At 36.9% G+C, this 17,678-nt stretch overlaps 1 protein-coding gene across 1 annotated transcript; it reads right to left on the reverse strand.

Moving 5' to 3' along the window:
* Positions 1–17,149: 17,149 nt before the first annotated feature.
* Positions 17,150–17,641, reverse strand: FERD3L (Fer3 like bHLH transcription factor). The gene has a single exon (XM_044244551.1). It carries the CDS (start codon positions 17,639–17,641, stop codon positions 17,150–17,152), a length of 492 nt encoding a protein of 163 aa, XP_044100486.1.
* Positions 17,642–17,678: the final 37 nt, after the last annotated feature.

Genomic DNA, 17,678 nt, shown 5'->3' on the forward strand with positions numbered 1-17,678 from the left:
TGCTCATACCCCATTACCAGATCATAGTCCCATAGCCACAACTAATTGCAAGTGAGCCTCTGAAATAGAGTCATTAGCTGGATAGCCATATCAAATGCAACCTTCACAGTTTCTATTGCTAAAGAAGGAAGGGGAGAATGGATAGTTTTAGATAACTAGCAGGTTCTTTATCAAGTAGTGAACAAAAACAGTCATGAATCTTGGCTTCAATGTAGCTCTTACCTGAGAATTTACTCTTTCAGACCTCATCATAGTCTGCATGCTAGGTGTATGGCCCTTTTACTCAGCCTGCCAATGTACCTCTTCCCAGCAGTCTCAACCTAAGGGCATTGAAGTGTAAGCTACAACAGAACTTAAAATATATTAGCTACATGTCTTCTATTCTATCACAATAACTAGTATTTCTAAGGCTCCCATATATCTCATCCAGTATCTGCACAAGCTGGATGAATGAGGGACATTCTACTGTGAGCTCATTTTAGGCAAGATATCTTAACCAAATAAGAGAATGGTGTTGCAAACAGAGTCAAGTCCATAGTAAGCATCCAATATATAATTTGATAGATTTTTGTGAAGTAAGTAATGAAAGTTAGCACAAGAACTGGATGCAGAATAGAGCAAGAAAACATAATTCGATCCAGTCCAATTTAAATGTAAACTGAGCCTACATAATTGGTGCTTTTCACTCTCTGCTCATTATGACATTTGTGTGCTTACCTAGTTCAGGGCTATGCATAAGAATGACCATGCACGCTGACTGGGGAAAGAGGAGTCAGGAAATTGTGCACCTTCTTGATCATTTTGTCAACCTCTCTCCCCCAAAGGAGATACTTATGTAGCCCACTAACTTCACTGATGGAGTAAAATATGTCTTCATGTTTCTTTCTCTGAAATATCTATAGGAAACATAATCTGCATGCATTTTAACAAAAGGAAAGACTCTAGAAAAGAAACCTTTAATTTTATACGCTTCTGTGTAAAATTCAGTCAGTGAGTCCAAGAGAGTAACAGCATGAACAGGGCCGGGGAGGGGGGAAGCTATGTGGGGAGAGAGAAGTGAAGGGAATAAAGATTGATCTATAACAATTTTATTTTTTGTTATACATAACCACTTATCCTTGTGGCATGAATGATCAATGAAGAGCTAGTAGAACTGTAATACAGTGTCATACATTGAAAGCCAATTACTAATGATATAGAAATATTAAAAAGCAACTACAACTGACTTAGAGCAAATCAGTCAGTATGAAGGAAAAACAGATTTATGCAATAGTGAAGTAATCCAAAGAACATCCACAAAATCAGAGACATAAGAATGGCCTTATACTTTAAGCTGATGATGAAAATGTTATAAATCTTATCTTCTGACATGGAAATTCTCCCAATGGTTTGAATTTTATTTCAGGAGAACCTCTATTTTTGAATTAAATGTCATAAATCTGAGAATTGTATTCAATTCTTTTTGCCACTTGATCCACTCGGTAGTAAATTTGCCATCAGCCCCCGTGAAACGTTTCCAGCCACCCTCAGATTCATAGTTTAGGGTAGTCTGAATAGTACCCTTTCTTCTTAAAAAATGCTTCCTTGGGGTTTGTCCACACTGTCCTCTTATAAGTAGGACCTGGCATTTCTGACCTTGCTGCTGCTCTTGACATTGTTTTGGGTTTCTTGGCATTATAACTTGACAAATTATGTCTTATACGAGCCAGGCTTAGTTTCAGCCTGTAAGTTGTGTTTTTCTTTTGTGGAGATGATGAAATAGACACTCTTACAAGCAAGTTTTCTCTGTTTTAAGGTTAACATTTCGCATTTAGAGGATCATCTCAATTTAGTTTTAATTTTGCTAAACAGTAAGAAAATCAAGTAAACAAGAAAAGAAAAAAATGGACAGTAACTCTGTCCAGTAGCACAAAGGTTGTGATATTCAGTTTGATTAGTAGGACACACCTGCCAAAACACAGATTTGTCTAATGCTTATGTATTCCACACCACCCCTTTGTTCCCCAAGCACCATAAATACAATAAATATCACATACAGGGTACTTTAGCTGACAGCCTATCTTATGATTAATTATGAACCAGAGACTAATGAAATGCATCACATGGAGGAAATACCAAGGATTATGTGGTCTTGAGGTGGTAGCCTTTTTGTTACTGTATTAGCCAGTACGAAGCTGTACAAGTGTGTCACATATTTCTTTTTTTTTTTAATTTTATTTATTTATTTTGACAGAGATCACAAGCAGGCAGAGAGGCAGGCAGAGAGAGAGGAAGGGAAGCAGGCTCCCTGCTGAGCAGAGAGCCCGATGCGGGGCTTGATCCCAGGACCCTGGGAACATAACCTGAGCCGATGGCAGAGGCCTTAACCCACTGAGCCACCCAAGCGCCCCATGTGAGACATATTTCTGAAGCATCTAAGAAAACAGCCGAATATAGATGCAAGAAATGATTTCTTTCACACTCTATGAACACAAAGCAATAATAATACAGAAAATGAGAGTAAGGGAACAAAATACAAATCGCATGAAATACAAACCATCCTACTAGCAACAAATATACTCTTGAAAGTTGGTATAGATTGAAACCATAGGAATTGACGGTAACTCTTAAAGAAGTCCTTCAGTCTATGCTTGTAAAATTTCCTTACCAAACTGGACGCACAGACAATGCTAGGCCACGTTTGCAAGGAGTGTATGCTGTCCTCCAGCTAACTGACAGGGCATAGAGCTCCATTACGGCAACATTTGTCACCGTTACCTCTAGAGAAGGACACAACTAGGTCAAAATCTAGTTCCAACACTGTCTTAGCTTGGACAGGATATTTTATCTAATTTAACTTGGTTTTTTATTTTAAAGTGGATTTATTGGGGCGCCTGGGTGGCTCAGTGGGTTAAGCCGCTGCCTTCGGCTCAGGTCATGATCTCAGGGTCCTGGGATCGAGCCCCACATTGGGCTCTCTGCTCAGTGGGGAACTTGCTTCCCTCTCTCTGTCTCTCTGCCTGCCTCTCTGCTTTCTTGTGATCTCTACCTGTCAAATAAATAAATAAATAAAATCTTAAAGTGGATTTATTAATATTCATCATAATATTTTGTAAGGATTGGGTGACATAGTATTTGTAGGCAGCATAGTAGTTGTTCAATCAATTAATTGCTGTCCCTACTGTCTTGTGGTTCGTCACATGGCACTGTCTGCAGTGGGGAGCTAAGTCCACAGAAGTGCTTGTGAGAGCTGAGGCAAAACATTGGCCAAATAAATAACATGGGATTTATCCTTTGTTATTTTTCAATTTGCCCTTTGTGTTCCCTTTGACTCAGTGAAGATAATGGATTTGGGGAAGAGTAAGTAAACACTTGTGATCTTTTCTCTTTAGCATTCACCCAGATTTTCATTCTGTCAATGACTGATGAGTTTTTAACAATTAAATGTGAACAAAAGAGTTGTAAATACTATGTAACACAACGAACCAAGAGACAGGGTTTTCTTCTGTACGGATTAGCTCTCTAGGGGCTAATATGACCATAGTCTAGGTATTAACTTAGCTTGTGTGGCTCCCACTGGAACTGTTTTGGTTTCTATGGAGACTTTTGCTCTGGTTTACTAGTATATAACTGTTTCCTCACCTTTTCATTTCCTGAAATAGCACAAGTACAGTATCTAAATTTTGACTAATATAAATCAAAGCACATGCTTTCCTTTCAGGAAAGTCCTCTATTTCAACATATGTGCAGGATTTTCCTTTTTAATGCATTAGACATCTGTTATTGCTAATGGGGATAAAATGTCACATGTTAAAAACAATAAAAGTTATTAAAAGCAGTGCAAGTTTGAAATAATTTGAAATTATATTAGAAATGAATTTTTTCTTTTAATATATAGCAGTTTTCAAACATGAATATGAAAAATACATGAAAATGAATATGCATATGACTGTGGTTTTGAGGCTCATGCTTATCTGGTTCTAATGTATCCTTTTAAATGTTGAAGTAAACATTAAACAATTTACACACACACACAAATACACACAAGACATATGCACATGCATTCATACATGCATTGTAATTCCTATGGGGCTAATAGGAAGAAAAATGTGGTGCTAATTGTTTAAAAATGAGGAATTTCCTTAGAAATTAGTGTAGTTTACTATGGTTATTTTTATTAGGCTTGTATATGTGTGTGTGTATGTGTGTAAATTGCGGGTGAACTCAGCTGTGTTTAAGAAGGCTCAAAACATTGTTAAAGTTTCCATTTGCATTTTCCATTTCAGTGTCAATAAAATTAAAGTGCATATTTGCTAGGTACTTTCCTTTTAATTTTTAACTCTGTATTTAATGGTAAATTTATTCTTATCTTTCTAATTAATTTCAACTTCTCTTGTATGTTTGGGAAGAATGTCAGAATACTTGTTTTATTGAAGACAGATTTATAATTGAAAAGCACTCTTTTACCAAAACCTAATGATTTCCTTCATATAAAATAATAGAAAAACTGGGAAGCTAATCAAGGCTGTTAAAAATCAGGTTACTGGATATCCTTGTAGGGGAAAAAGACAATAATTGGTGGGAAGCATGAGAGGGCCTTCTAGTATGTTGATAATGTTATGCTCTGCAGAGCCAAAGAAAAATATTACAGAATATCTTATCAAAGCACATTAAATACCTCGTTTTAAATATTTTAGAGTTAGAAGGCAATAGTTCTTACTTAAGTAACAGCATCCTGACAAACAACTAAGAATATAATTCACAATTTGTATTGCGTGGCTATTTTTGACTAAAAATAATTTTATTATTTTTTTTGTTTTGGTAACACTCAATATACATTCTCTCATCAGCTTTCAAGTCTCTAATAGAGTATTGTTAATTATAGTCACCATGCTGTATACTAGACCCTCAGAATTTATTTATAACTGGAAGTTTTTACCCTTTGACTAACATCTTCCCATTTCCTTTGCTGTACAACTCCCTTCAGCCATGATTCTACTCTATTTCTCTGACTTTGGCATTTTTAGATTCCACATATAAGTGAGAATATACAGTATTTGTCTGACTTATTTCCTGTGGCATAATGTCCTCAAAATCCATCACATGTTGTAGAAGACAAGATTTTCTTCTTTTTTTTAATGACTAAATTGTATTTCATTGTATATATTTCCCACATTTTCTTTATCCATTTGTCCATAGATACTAGGTTGTTTCCATATCTTGGCTATTGTAAATAATGCTGCAGTGAACATGAGGGGCACAGGTGTCTCTTCCAAATAGTGATTTCATTTCCTTCAGATATTTACCCAGAAGTAAGATTGCTGGCTCATATAATAGTTTTATTTTAATTTTTTGAGGACCCCCCCAAGCTGTTTTCCATAGTGATAATACTAATTTACATCCCCACCAACATTGCACAAGGGTTCCTCTTTCTCCACATCATTGCCAACACTTTCTTTTTCTTTTTGATAACAGCCATTCTGACAGGTGGGGAGGTGATACCTCATTGTGGTTTTGATTTGCATTTCCATTATGATTAGTGCTGTGGAGCACTTTGTCGTGTATCTGTTGGCCCTTTGTAGGTCTTCTTTGGAAAAATTTCTATTTGCTTCCTTTGTCCATTTTTAATTGGATTATATGTGTTTTTGCTATTGAGTTTTGAGTTACTTGCATATTTTGGGTAATAACTGCTTATCAGATAGATGGTTTCAAATAGTTTCTCTTATTCCTTAGGTTGTCTTTTGATTTTTTGATGGTTTCTTTTGTTGTGCAGAGCTTTTAGTTTGATATGGTCCCTCTTGTTTTAAAATAATTATGTTCTTTTTCTGACTACAAGAGAATGTTAGAAGACTGGAAAAATATATACAAGTACAAAAATGACCAATTCTCCCATAGCATGTATAAAATAAACATTTATGTTTATATACATAAAGATATGCATACATACCCATATGCATTTCCACACATTCCCATATGAAACAGAAATGAAATCATGCCTTAAATTATACTTTTTCATTTATGATTTATTGGAATCATCTTTCCACAGCCCAGTCTCTTTCATACCTCATCTGTTTAAGGACCACAACAATTTATTTTGTTTTTTTAAAAGATTTTATTTATTTATTTGAAAGAAAAAGAGCATGCCCACGAGTTGGGGGCAGGGCCAGAAAGAGAAGGAGAAGCAGGCTCCCTGCTGAGCAGGGAGCCCAACAGAGGGCTCAATTCAGGACCCAAGATCATGGCCTGAGCTGAAAGCAGACACTTAAACAGCTGAGACCCCAGGTACCCCTGACTGACCACAACAATTTAAAACGAGGACTTACATTTTTTTAAGGACTTATATTTTCAGTTATCTAGGTTATTTTCTCAATTTCAATATTATGAATAATACCTAGACGCATCTTTTGCAATCTCATCTTTGTACATAGAATTATTTTCCTAGGCTAAATTCTTACCTGTGAAATTTCTGTAAGCAAGTTGTAACAATCCACAAAATGTCCTAATGTTGTAAAATACAGCTTAGATCTTCCCAACTAGAGCCAAAGTTCAGAGAGCTTTCTTGAATCTTTTCTAACACCTTTCTTGATACGGTAAATTACCTGAACTTCAGATAGTCTTGAATCTCTCCAAGAGGAAGTAGCTCTGCTCCCAGGGAAATTCTGTTTTTCTCATTGAGTAAATGACCCTCATCTAATCAATGAGTGTTCTGTAGGTTTCCCGAATGGCAATTCCAGACACTTTCTTTTCTACAATTTACTGGCTGCTAGTCTTAGTAATTATATTCAGATCTGATATACTTACATGGGGCTAATGTTTAGTTGATAACTGGAGTAATTCCTGGGCTTATTTTCAATATATGTAAAGACACTGATGCTCCCCTGAATTTTGGTAAAAAAAAGTTAGAAATGTTCAATAATCATTAATATTATGACGTAGGAAATATTCAAGAAAGAGATGGCAATTAGTTAAAAAAAAAAAAGCGAAACTACCAAAGTATGAAAGAAAGTGAAGAAAAATGAAACCATTTCTTTAAAAAGATTTTATTTATTTATTTGAGAGAGAGAGAATGAGAGAGAGAGAGAGAGCATGAGAAGAGAGAGGGTCAGAAGGAGAAGCAGAATCCCTGCCAAGCAGAGAGCCTGATGGGGGATTCAATCCTGGGACTCCAGGATCATGACCTGAGCCAAAGGCAGTTGCTTAACCAGCTGAGCCACCCTGGTGCCCAAATTGAAACCATTTTTAAGATTGGAGCTAGCAGTGAAAAAATATACATATGCACCATCCACTCTAAAATACAAGTGAAGGCATTCTGATACATATATTTTTACATGTATGCATGTTTGCATGTATGTGAACCATACAATGGAAGGATGGGATTATAACCTAGAAAGAGAAGCTCTGGAGATGTCTTGGGTAAGGACCTTGAGGTTTGCATTGAGGTATGATGTGTATTTTCATGTGGATATAATGTGGGAAGATTTTTGCTGTGATTCATTGTGTAATACTTTGGGTCCTGAGCATTTTTTTAGCCTGCTTTATGTTAACTTTAGAAGCAGTTGATTGAATTTGAGTAAATGCAATATACTAATAAGGGTATGAAGTTTAATTTGTGGTTGTGTCATCTTGAAACAAAGTGGCGTTCAGTATGTATATTTTAACTGAGCTCATTTGCTCTAATTTTAATGGACTTCAGTGAGATTAAGCAAGCGAATAGTGATGAAAGAATTGGTGTGGCATGTTCAATAAGATCTACAATTAACAAAACCACTTCTTGTCAAATACTTGTTAGCTACAGTTACCACATTTTTTGGTCAAAAGTATGAACCCATGGTGAGAATATTTGAAATTAAGTCTGTTCCATAAGTCAGAAAATTTTTAGTTAATTTCAGAAGGCCGTTTACCATCCCTCAAATAAACCACTTGAAGTTGAATCAAAGCTTTTAAAAGCAGTAAGATGTGACAATTATCCTTTTATCTTTTTATGTAAGGAAGAAAAAAATTAAAATAGTGGATATGAAAAAAGAATTACCCATTTTCATTTTTTAAATATTTATTTATTTATTTAGTACAAGCGATGGGGTAGGGCAGAGGGAAAGGGAGGTCGAGAATCTCAAGCAGACTCCTCACTGAGCATAGAGCTGACATGGGGCTTGATCTCAGGACCCTGAAATCATGACCTGAGCTGAAATCAAGAATCAGACATTCAACCAACGGAGATACCCGGTGCTCCCATTTTCATTTTTTTATTTTAATTTTTTTTTTGGTTACCCATTTTTAAATGTTGAGAAAGTATGTGTAATTTCAGACCAACTTTATCATTTCAAAAATTCCTTTGTAAATTGCAAATAAATCAAGGCCAAAGTGTACAAAACTTTCTAAAGATTTGGTATAATATTTTGCCAAAAAAAGATCTCTGAATAAAGAGAATAAAGCAAGGTGCCAAATTTTCAAAAAAATGTAAATGGCAGAAATAACACAGGATGTCCAAGAGTGCACTTTGAGACCTAACTTCCTTCTCTGCTGCTCCAGGGAGGATCCTTTTCTCTTTTCCTCTCTGAGTCTCCTCTGTGGAAAGCAGGTAGCATTTAACCTTCTTCGGTGCACGGGGACTCCTGTGTCCCTCAGGGAACCTAAAACAAAGCATGATTATGTACTCCATTCCTGGTTGACTGAGCTGAGTTTCAGGTTTTCGTATTTCGTGTTTGTCTAGGTCAGGAGTACATAACTGGTTAGTAATTGAGGCAGTACCACTTCTCAGTTACTATTACCAACACCACAACTTTCAAGATGAAGTTGCTCAAAAATAAATTCCCAGAGGATTTACCAATTCTGGTATCACCTTTTCATATAAAAAAACTTTATATGCTAATTTTAGAGGTTATATTAGAAATGTAGGGTTTACAGTGACCTTCCTGACAGATCAAAGATTGTGATTACATGTTATGGACCAGAAGCTGGGTCTTTCTATGCTTTAAAAACAAAATTTAGCAAAATTTGCTATTATGGTGGCAGATTAAATTTGGCACAAATGCCATGCTATTTAAAAGCTGATTCTGTTTAAGAGGAGCAATTTAATACTGTGTTTGTATGTGTTTCCATGAGCCTTTCTAAAAGGTTGAATTGTCATTTTGCTCTATATACACATTCAACATTGAAATAGCATAAAAAATAACAATAACAACATTCACAAAATGTTTACTTTGTATGAGGCACTGTACTAAGCACTTTATGAGATCTCTTCTGATACTTTAACTCTGTTTATTACTTCTACTTCACAGACCGGGACTGGTACTGAAGCCCAGATGTTTTAAGTGAGTTATTATCTAATCCAGTAAGTGGCAGAATAAGGATATATAACTCTTCCACCACTCAAATCCATACTTGAGAATGTATCTGGCCAAGGAAGTCAGCATGAACTAAGGAACCCAGAATCAGATAATCAGTTCTTGGCTAAGACCTTCATGGGTGGAGTCCTGATTTTCATTCCAGGATACACATAATACCATGCACAAAACTTGGCTTTACTTTCACAGGAAACACTTGAAGAAAAATTGTAGAACAGGATAAGAATCAAGTACATGTGAATGTCTCCCTAAAATAATTACAATTTACATTTGCTAGGTGCTTTATATGTTCAAATGAATGTCATAGTTATTAACTGATTTTTTTTCAGTTTTTATTTTGAAGTAACTATAGATTCACAGGACATTACAAAAGTGGTGTAGAGAAGTTCTGTGTAGCTTTCACTCAGTTTTCTCCATTGGTTACATCTTACATAACTATGCTACAATATCAAAACTAGGAAATTAACATTGGTGTAAAAAGATACAGTTTTATGTCATTCTATCACATACGTAGGGTTATCGCAACTACAGTTGCAATTAAGATACAGAACTATTCCATCAGAAAGTACTGGATTTGAGTAAATGTACACTTATTTAGAAAACACATACTTAAAAAGAAATAGTACCTGAAAAAAAAAAAAAAGAAAACACATACTTAAATGTAATGTCTAGGCTGCTGATAGACTAGAACTTCTCTGAATGAATTCAAATCATTTTGTCTCAGATTTAAAGTCACTTACCTATCCTTTCTTTTATAATATATCTGCTGTTGCAGTAGTGGTTTAAAGGAGGGGGTTCTGATCTCTCTTTTCCTGTTGGGTGTGTATTGTTCCCCTTAGAAAGATGCATGGACCAGAGCTAAATGCTGACATTCATGTATTTCAGGAATAAAAAATATTGGAGGAAAAAATGTTATCTCGTTTTAAAAAAAAAATTTACTTAAAAGTACTTTGTAGAGTTCTGCTTTTTACATATTTTGTACTTTCATATATTACCATTGGTGCTAAAGGTGATGCCTTGGATAGAGTTTTTGTTGCCGTAGAATTGGAAGGGATATGATGGTGATGGTGATGATGCTGAAGGCAATGAATATTTTCATAGTAGGTACCATTTACTGAATGCTGATACACCATTTACTATGCATACATATTTTAGTCAATCCTCATAAGGGCCCTACTGGGGGAATAATATTATTATCCCTATTTTATTATTTTTTTTAATTATTTATTTGAGAGAGAGAAAGCACATGCAGGGGGAGTGGCAGGCAGAGGGAGAACCAGTCTCCCCACTGAGAGGGAGCCCAATGTGGGGCTCCATCCCAGGACCCTGGGATCATGAACTGAGCCAAAGGCAGATGCATAACTGACTGAGCCACCCAGGCGCCCCTATTATTCCTATTTTAAAAATGAATAAACTGAAGGTCAGCAAGGCTAAATAAGTTGTCCTAGCTTCCATAACATGATGTAATGTACTTGCAATTCAAACCCCCTTCTGTCAAATTCCAAAGCTTGTGTTTATAATCATTATGTTCACCAAAAGAATTTTGTCTCTTCTCTTCTGGCAGGATTGCCCTGAAACCACTAGAGGAAAGTTTTGGCTTTAAAATATCCATAGAAGATTATTTCAAGGCCTCTTCAAAAACCTACACCAGTAGTCCACCTTACGAATCTAATTGCAGAAACTATATCCCTTTACTACATGATAAACCCATGTCCACATTTCTGATCCTTAGTAATGATAAAGAATACTTATGTATTTTTACCATATCATTTCTATTTAAAAACAATAACCATATACTCATTCACAAATAACCTCAATCCCTAAGAATTTGGTCTCAAATCCTTGGCTGGATATAAATCTTAGTTTTACTCTTTGTTAGCTGCTTGAGCCGGGAAAGTTGTTTAACTTCTCTATTCCATACTGTCCTCATCACTGCTAGGATAACCATAGTGTTTATATCCTAAAATTATTATTTGAACTCTAATAGTCATGGAAAGAACTTAACTCAGTGTTTAGAACATGAGTTGTCATATAAGTAAGCAATATAATAAATAGGATTATAGATATTACTATATCTAGACCTAATAATTCAGTTATTTGGTTTTTCTCCTTGAGACCATTTCTAGCTTCTCTAACATTTCACTAAATGTGGGATTAAATATAACCAACATTTCACTAAACTACAGGACTAAATATCATCAGTTCAAGATATGATTGGTAACAAATACAGCTTGTGATTTTACTAAGTTTTGGAGAAATCACAAAATTATCTGCAGTAAAATAGTTGTATAATCATATTCCATTCATTTGTTCATTCAAACACATGTATTTGATGCTATTGCCTTTTATTGTGCACCAACTGTTTGATCTATTTCCAAATTCTCATAGATATTTTCCTCCCTTTTGAAGACTGGAAATTATAAAAAGCTGTCTGTAACAGCTGCTTTGAGGTCATCTACGTATGTTGACTGCAGGTGGAAATCTCTTTCACAGAGCCCTAAATAGTAGGTGGTAAAATTCGGCCTTTGAGGGAGCGGGACTCTACTAGCCTTTTGTACAATTTATCATCCACAAAGTGTGTTAAGGTGCTTTTGATCTTTGGAAATAATATCTTTCAAAGTAATGTGTTGCTTATACGTGACCATTGGCCCTCTTTAGGTATCTCAGTATCATGCTGATTTCAATGAGTGAATGTATTTTTAAGATGGTACACTGATGACTCAATTTGATAGAGAGACTTTAGATGCTTTTGAAATCCATTTGGGAGGATCGAATGAGAGGAGGTTTGTGAGTGGTGCTTTGAAAACCATAAAGCACTAAGTAGCCATATGTCATTTTATTATGATAATTTCCATCATATTTATTAAATTTTTGGTTTTGCATTAAAAGTTCTTACTTTCTGCAAGATTAAGGGTGCGATTCTGCCAAATATTAACCATAAAGAGTTTGTAAAAATACATCCATACTATTCTTTGCATTTCCTTTTATTTCTTTATGGAACATGTTTCAGGCACAGAACTAAAAATTTGGGGTCACAGAGAAATTTGTGGAAATTTATAGGCTTTGGTTTATAGACACTTGAAGTTTTTTCCATCTCTCCGGTATTTTATTCATGTCAGTTTGCATGGCCTCTTTCCTTTCCTTATCCTCCTCTGCCAGGTTTGGTTTTGAGCTTTGGATTCAAAGAAACCCCAAAGTCAAAACAAAATGGTCAGAACTGCTGATTCTTGTTTTGCAAACTTTTTTAGTGCAGGATTCACAGGAAGAGAGGTCACTGACCAGAAACTAGGACTAACTTCACCCAGAATGTTGGCAAAGTTCAGGAACCTTTGAGTGAACTTGCCCCCAGATAGGTATCTATAATAAAACTTAAACATTTTTCTACTTTATATTAAAGATAATTTAATGAAATAATATCACCCTATAAAAAGTGGTTTTAGTACTTAAATTCAGTATTAATCTACCAGTTATTTTTGATAAAAACAAAATAATTTACCTTTTGTATTAAATACGATCTCTTGGCTTTTCAAACTGCAGGTCCAGTTTGGAAGCTCAAATGTAAAATGTACTTAAGTGTCCTCATTACCTTTGAAATTTTTTTTGAGACTTGTAATTAAGAAGAGAGTTATGCTAAACTCTGCTTATCAGATTTCAAATCAGAATTTTTATAGCTTTGCTATAAACCTTCCACCATCGTGTTTTTGTGATGGAAAGGCTGATAAATGCAATAATATATACCAATCCAAGGGTTTTAATTGTATGTTCATGCAGGAGTTACACGCGTACTAGCATAATATTCGGTTTTCAGTGCTAATTTTGCCAAAATCTGCTTTCACATTGGGCAGCCGTAAAAGATGATCGCCCTGAATAGCTGCCTATTGATGGCAAAGGCTTTGATTATTTTTACTTTCCTTGGAAAGTCTGATTATGTCTCAAATGTGATTTCATTTAGATCTTTTCTTGGTTTATGTGTCTGAATACTAGTAGTAACCAGATAAGTACGGGGAACTTTGAGACCAAAAGGCAGATTTCAGTCAGTGAATTCTATATAAATAAAATTGCCTCCAAGCAGCATCTGAAATGATATTTAGATTCCAAATGTTCAAATAACTTTTAGATTTCAAAAACATTATTAGAATTTTCTAGAAGTAATTGACATTAGGATTTTTTAACTGGTGGAAGGTATTAAAAAACCAATATCTACTTATATTTTATTCATGTTAGTTTAAAAGATAAAGAATAATATATTTTAACATAGGATGTGTTATATACTAAAAGCAGTTGTACTAAAAAGTACATTGGGGACACCTGGGTGGTGAAATTGGTTAAGCACCTCACTCTTGGTTCTTTTGGCTCAGGCTCAGGTTGTGATCTCAGGGTCCTGAAATCAAGCCCTACCTTATGTTATGCTTGGTGCTCACCCCAGAGCAGCTTGATTGGGTTACTTTTTCCCTCTCCCTGTGCCCCCCACGTTCGCTCAAGCTCTCTTTCTATCTCTCTTTCTTTCTCTAATAAGTAACTAAATAAATAGATCTTAAAAATATTACACTGACAGATGGTAACTGCATCTGTGGCGAGCGTAACATAATGTATAGAGTTGTTGAATCATTATGTTGTATGTCTCAGATTGATGGAATATTGTGTGTCAACTACAGTAAAAAAAATTAAAAGTACACTAAATTTATGGATCTTAGATGAAAAGATTGAAAAAGAACTACAACTGTCACATTGCTTATAAAAGTTGGGTGTCAAGACATGGAGGTATAGTAGATTCATGTTCTAGATGCAGATGATCGTGTCTGATCTCTATGGATGATTTCATGTGAGAAATAAGTCAAGCCATTTCTCAGTGTTTATAATCCTTATTTGGCTTCAAATTATTCTATCAGTACAATGATTAAGAAAATGTCTTAAGGGACTTTACATTTTAAAGCAGCTTCTAAACATAAAAAATTACAAAGAGCAAAACATTTGCACTTTAACAGATTCAAGAATTGTGGACATAAATCTTCTAGTGATAATGATGAAATTGTTTTTCCGCTTACAATCTCTACATATTATTTACTACACTGAAGAGGTATTCACTGTAGGATATCAAGTGCTTACTAAAAATAGGACAGTATGGTTCAGAGTATGAGGGAGAGGATTAAGGATGGTGGATGCTTGTATTTACTCTTTAGGACCCAGTGATTTTGAGATCTTTTGTCTACAGTGTTTTTATTTTTAATTTCTGGTTTTCAAAAAAATATTGATGATTCCTAACGTTGAATCATTTTTTTAAAAACTTAACACTCATAGATTTTTCTCTTTCTTTCTTTCTTTTTTTTTTTACATTATGTTTAATTCTCAGGAGGACTTTATGTGGGAGAAGGAAGAGAGAGTCTGCAAGATCGTTAGATTTTGAACCCATTCACACTATACATAAAATGTCAACATATTTTTTAACCAATTAAATAAATAACTGGATAAACATGAAGTATTGATGGAGCCACTAGCAGTCCAAAAGAAGTTGGGAAACAGAATACTGTTTAATGAAAAGTTGAGAAGTAACTAGTTATGTCCTTCCAACATATTAAAATTAGTAATTTTAAATTTATCTTTAAAAATACAGAAAGAAATGTTAGTCTCATTAGCCAAAATGTTGTCTAGAAAAATGAGTAGTTTTACTTTATAAGACTGACGTAGGAGTCATTATCCAAATTTCAGTTCATTTTATTAAAGGCACTAGAGAATAAAAAATGTACTCCCTGATTTTGCTGTGTTTTTTTTTTTTTTAATCTTGTCTGGTTACATTTTTTCCCCCTTTTACCTGTGTATACAGATCGTATGGTAGAAGTAGAAAAAGTCCTGGTGAAAAGACACAGTCAAAATACGAAATCGTTTTCGGTAGGGTGGTCATTTCAGAACTATTTCAGTTCCTATAGATAGAAGAACTAGGACAAGTTTTAAATGAAGACACTTGAGAGACAAGCAAGTCACTGCAGTGCTGGTGGGCAGGAGTGTTTTCTGGCAAAACCCACCTGGGAAGACAATTGGCCATTTGTAGCCACAAACTTAAATGTTCATGTGATGAAGAAATTATACTTCTAGTTACCTAATACCAGGAAATTACTACAGGCAGAGAAGACATTTAAAAGAATGCTCTTTGCATCATTTTTTTTTAAAGGAAGTATCTTACCTATCTACTTGTAAAGAACTGGCATTAAATTATGATACATCGTTATGACAAAATACAGTAATCAAAATTATGTTTGAATAGTATTTAAAGCCAGGGGAAAGGTGCTCATTCTGTATTGCTGAATGGAAAAAGATCTGTATCCAAAAGTATCTCAAATTTGTTAAGTGTATTTAATTTATATCTGTACAGAAAGAAAAAAGGAAATAAAAATGCTAACTATGGCATTGTGAAGTGATTTAAATTTTTTTTAACTTATGTTTTCCAAACTTTCTAGGGTGAGTATATCGTACTTATTAATAAAAATGTATTATATTCCTAAAGGTAAAGAGGGAGAATTGTATGCGTGTGTATTGTGTATGTGTGTGTGCAAAGGTGTGCGATGTGAAGAGGCAAAATAAAGTATTAGGATTTATCCTTTCGAACTTCTGAATTTATGATTAGGCTGTACTTGTTAAGTCAGGTTTCTCCTCACTTACCTACTCCTATCTGAACAACCCCAGTTCAGGTGTTAGCAGGTCGCCCAGAAAGCAAAACCATGGAGTGGCAGAGGGTCCAAACTGGAGGTAGGCTCTCACCTAGGTCCTGCTTCAAACCTCCTCTCCATCACATACATTTTCCAAAGTCGAAGAATGGAGTGTTTGCTTTGCCTGTTCCTAGATGCAGCTAGAAAGAAAGCTTTCTTTTCTACCTACAGCTAAAAATTGTAAAGTGCGCACTCAAACTGCGCTGCACCTGGGAAGACCGGGTCATTTTCCCGGAAGCGCAGGGGGTAAGCCCCGCTCGGCGGCCAAAGTTCGGAGAGCCGAGGATCCGGGCAAGCCTGGGAGCATTCCTGCCCTCTGAGACCGAGCTCCTTCGGTCCACCTCCGGGGTCAAGCTTTGGTCTCCTGGAGCGACCCGAACAAGGTTCCTGGTTCTGGAAATTAAGGGGAAGAGAGGCGAGAATGATGTCCCTTCTCAGGGGTCTCCTGTCCCCTGGACTCTCCTTCCGTCATCTCCTTCCTTCTGTCTCTAGACGAGCCAAAGAGGATCAGACCCGAGGTCCGGAGTCCCTTGGCTTCTCTGAAGACCCGCACCCGAACGCTTTGCCAATGATTCTGTCGTAGGTGTCCCCTAAACGCGCGGGCGGGAGCGGCGTGCCTGCCCGGGATTGGGGATTGGGCAACACTGAATCTTGAGGCTTTAAAAAAAAAAAAAGTAAGAACATCTATTTAATTTTTTCTTTTCTTTCTTTCTTCCTTCCTTCCTTCCTTCCTTTCTTTTTTTAAAGAAAACAGAAGAGTTTGGACTCTACAGAAGCCCCGGAAATCTGCCGTTTGGGGAGAGGATTAGCTCCTCACCAACAGGCCGGCCGAAGCTGTGTCCCGGCGCTCGCGTTTATAGCCCCAGCGCGTTCGAACTCGTAAGGCGCCCCGCCCGCCCCTGCCCCAGACTCCAATTGAGAGCGTTCGCGTGTCTATTAACTCTACGGCTGCCACTTCTTGAGGGCTGTGGGGATTTCGCAACCCTGAACCAAACTCCAGAAGGCCAGACATTCTGCCTTGAAGAGTCCCTCCTGGCCTGTCGGCCACACCCTGCTGGGTCCTGACGCACGCCAAGCCCGCGCGCGTCCGGGAGGAGGGCGCAGACACCTCTCTCCCGCTCCGGCTCAGCCGGTATCCTTCTTTTCGCAGCTCTCCAAGAGCTCGGTCATGAAGGAAATGTAGACGATGGCCAGGCGTAGGGTCTCGATTCGGGACAGCCTCTTCTCGTAAGCAAAAGTGGGCACCTTCCTTCGCAGCTGGTCGAAGGCCTCATTGAGGTTGAACATCCGCTTCCTTTCGCGGATGTTGGCTGCCTGGCGCTGGGCATAGGTGATCACCCTTTTCCTCTTGGGACGGCCCAGCGGGGAGGCGCCTCTCCCATGCTCCTCTTCCTCCTCCTCCTCCCCTTCGTCTACTTCGCCCTCCTCTTCTGGATCCTCCTCCTCAAAGTGTGCCAGCCTCCTGCGTCTTCCCTCTCGGAGCACAAGGTCCGGGTCCCCAAAGGGAACCCCGGCTGCGAAGTCGCAGAGGAGAGGGTGCCCAGGGGAGGCCAGGGACAGGTCTGCGACGAAGTCCAGCACGCTGGCGTCCACGCACCTCTCCGGATGGGCCGCCATCGCATCAGCTTGGCCTTGCCTCGCATCGGTTTCTTGC

Source organism: Neovison vison, chromosome 4 (genome assembly GCF_020171115.1).
Source record: "Neovison vison isolate M4711 chromosome 4, ASM_NN_V1, whole genome shotgun sequence".
Lineage (NCBI taxonomy): Eukaryota > Metazoa > Chordata > Mammalia > Carnivora > Mustelidae > Neogale > Neogale vison.

What these genes read in the sequence shown, in the direction of transcription:
- FERD3L (XM_044244551.1), bottom strand. Translation starts at nt 17,641, where the DNA reads ATGGCGGCCCATCCGGAGAGGTGCGTGGACGCCAGCGTGCTGGACTTC.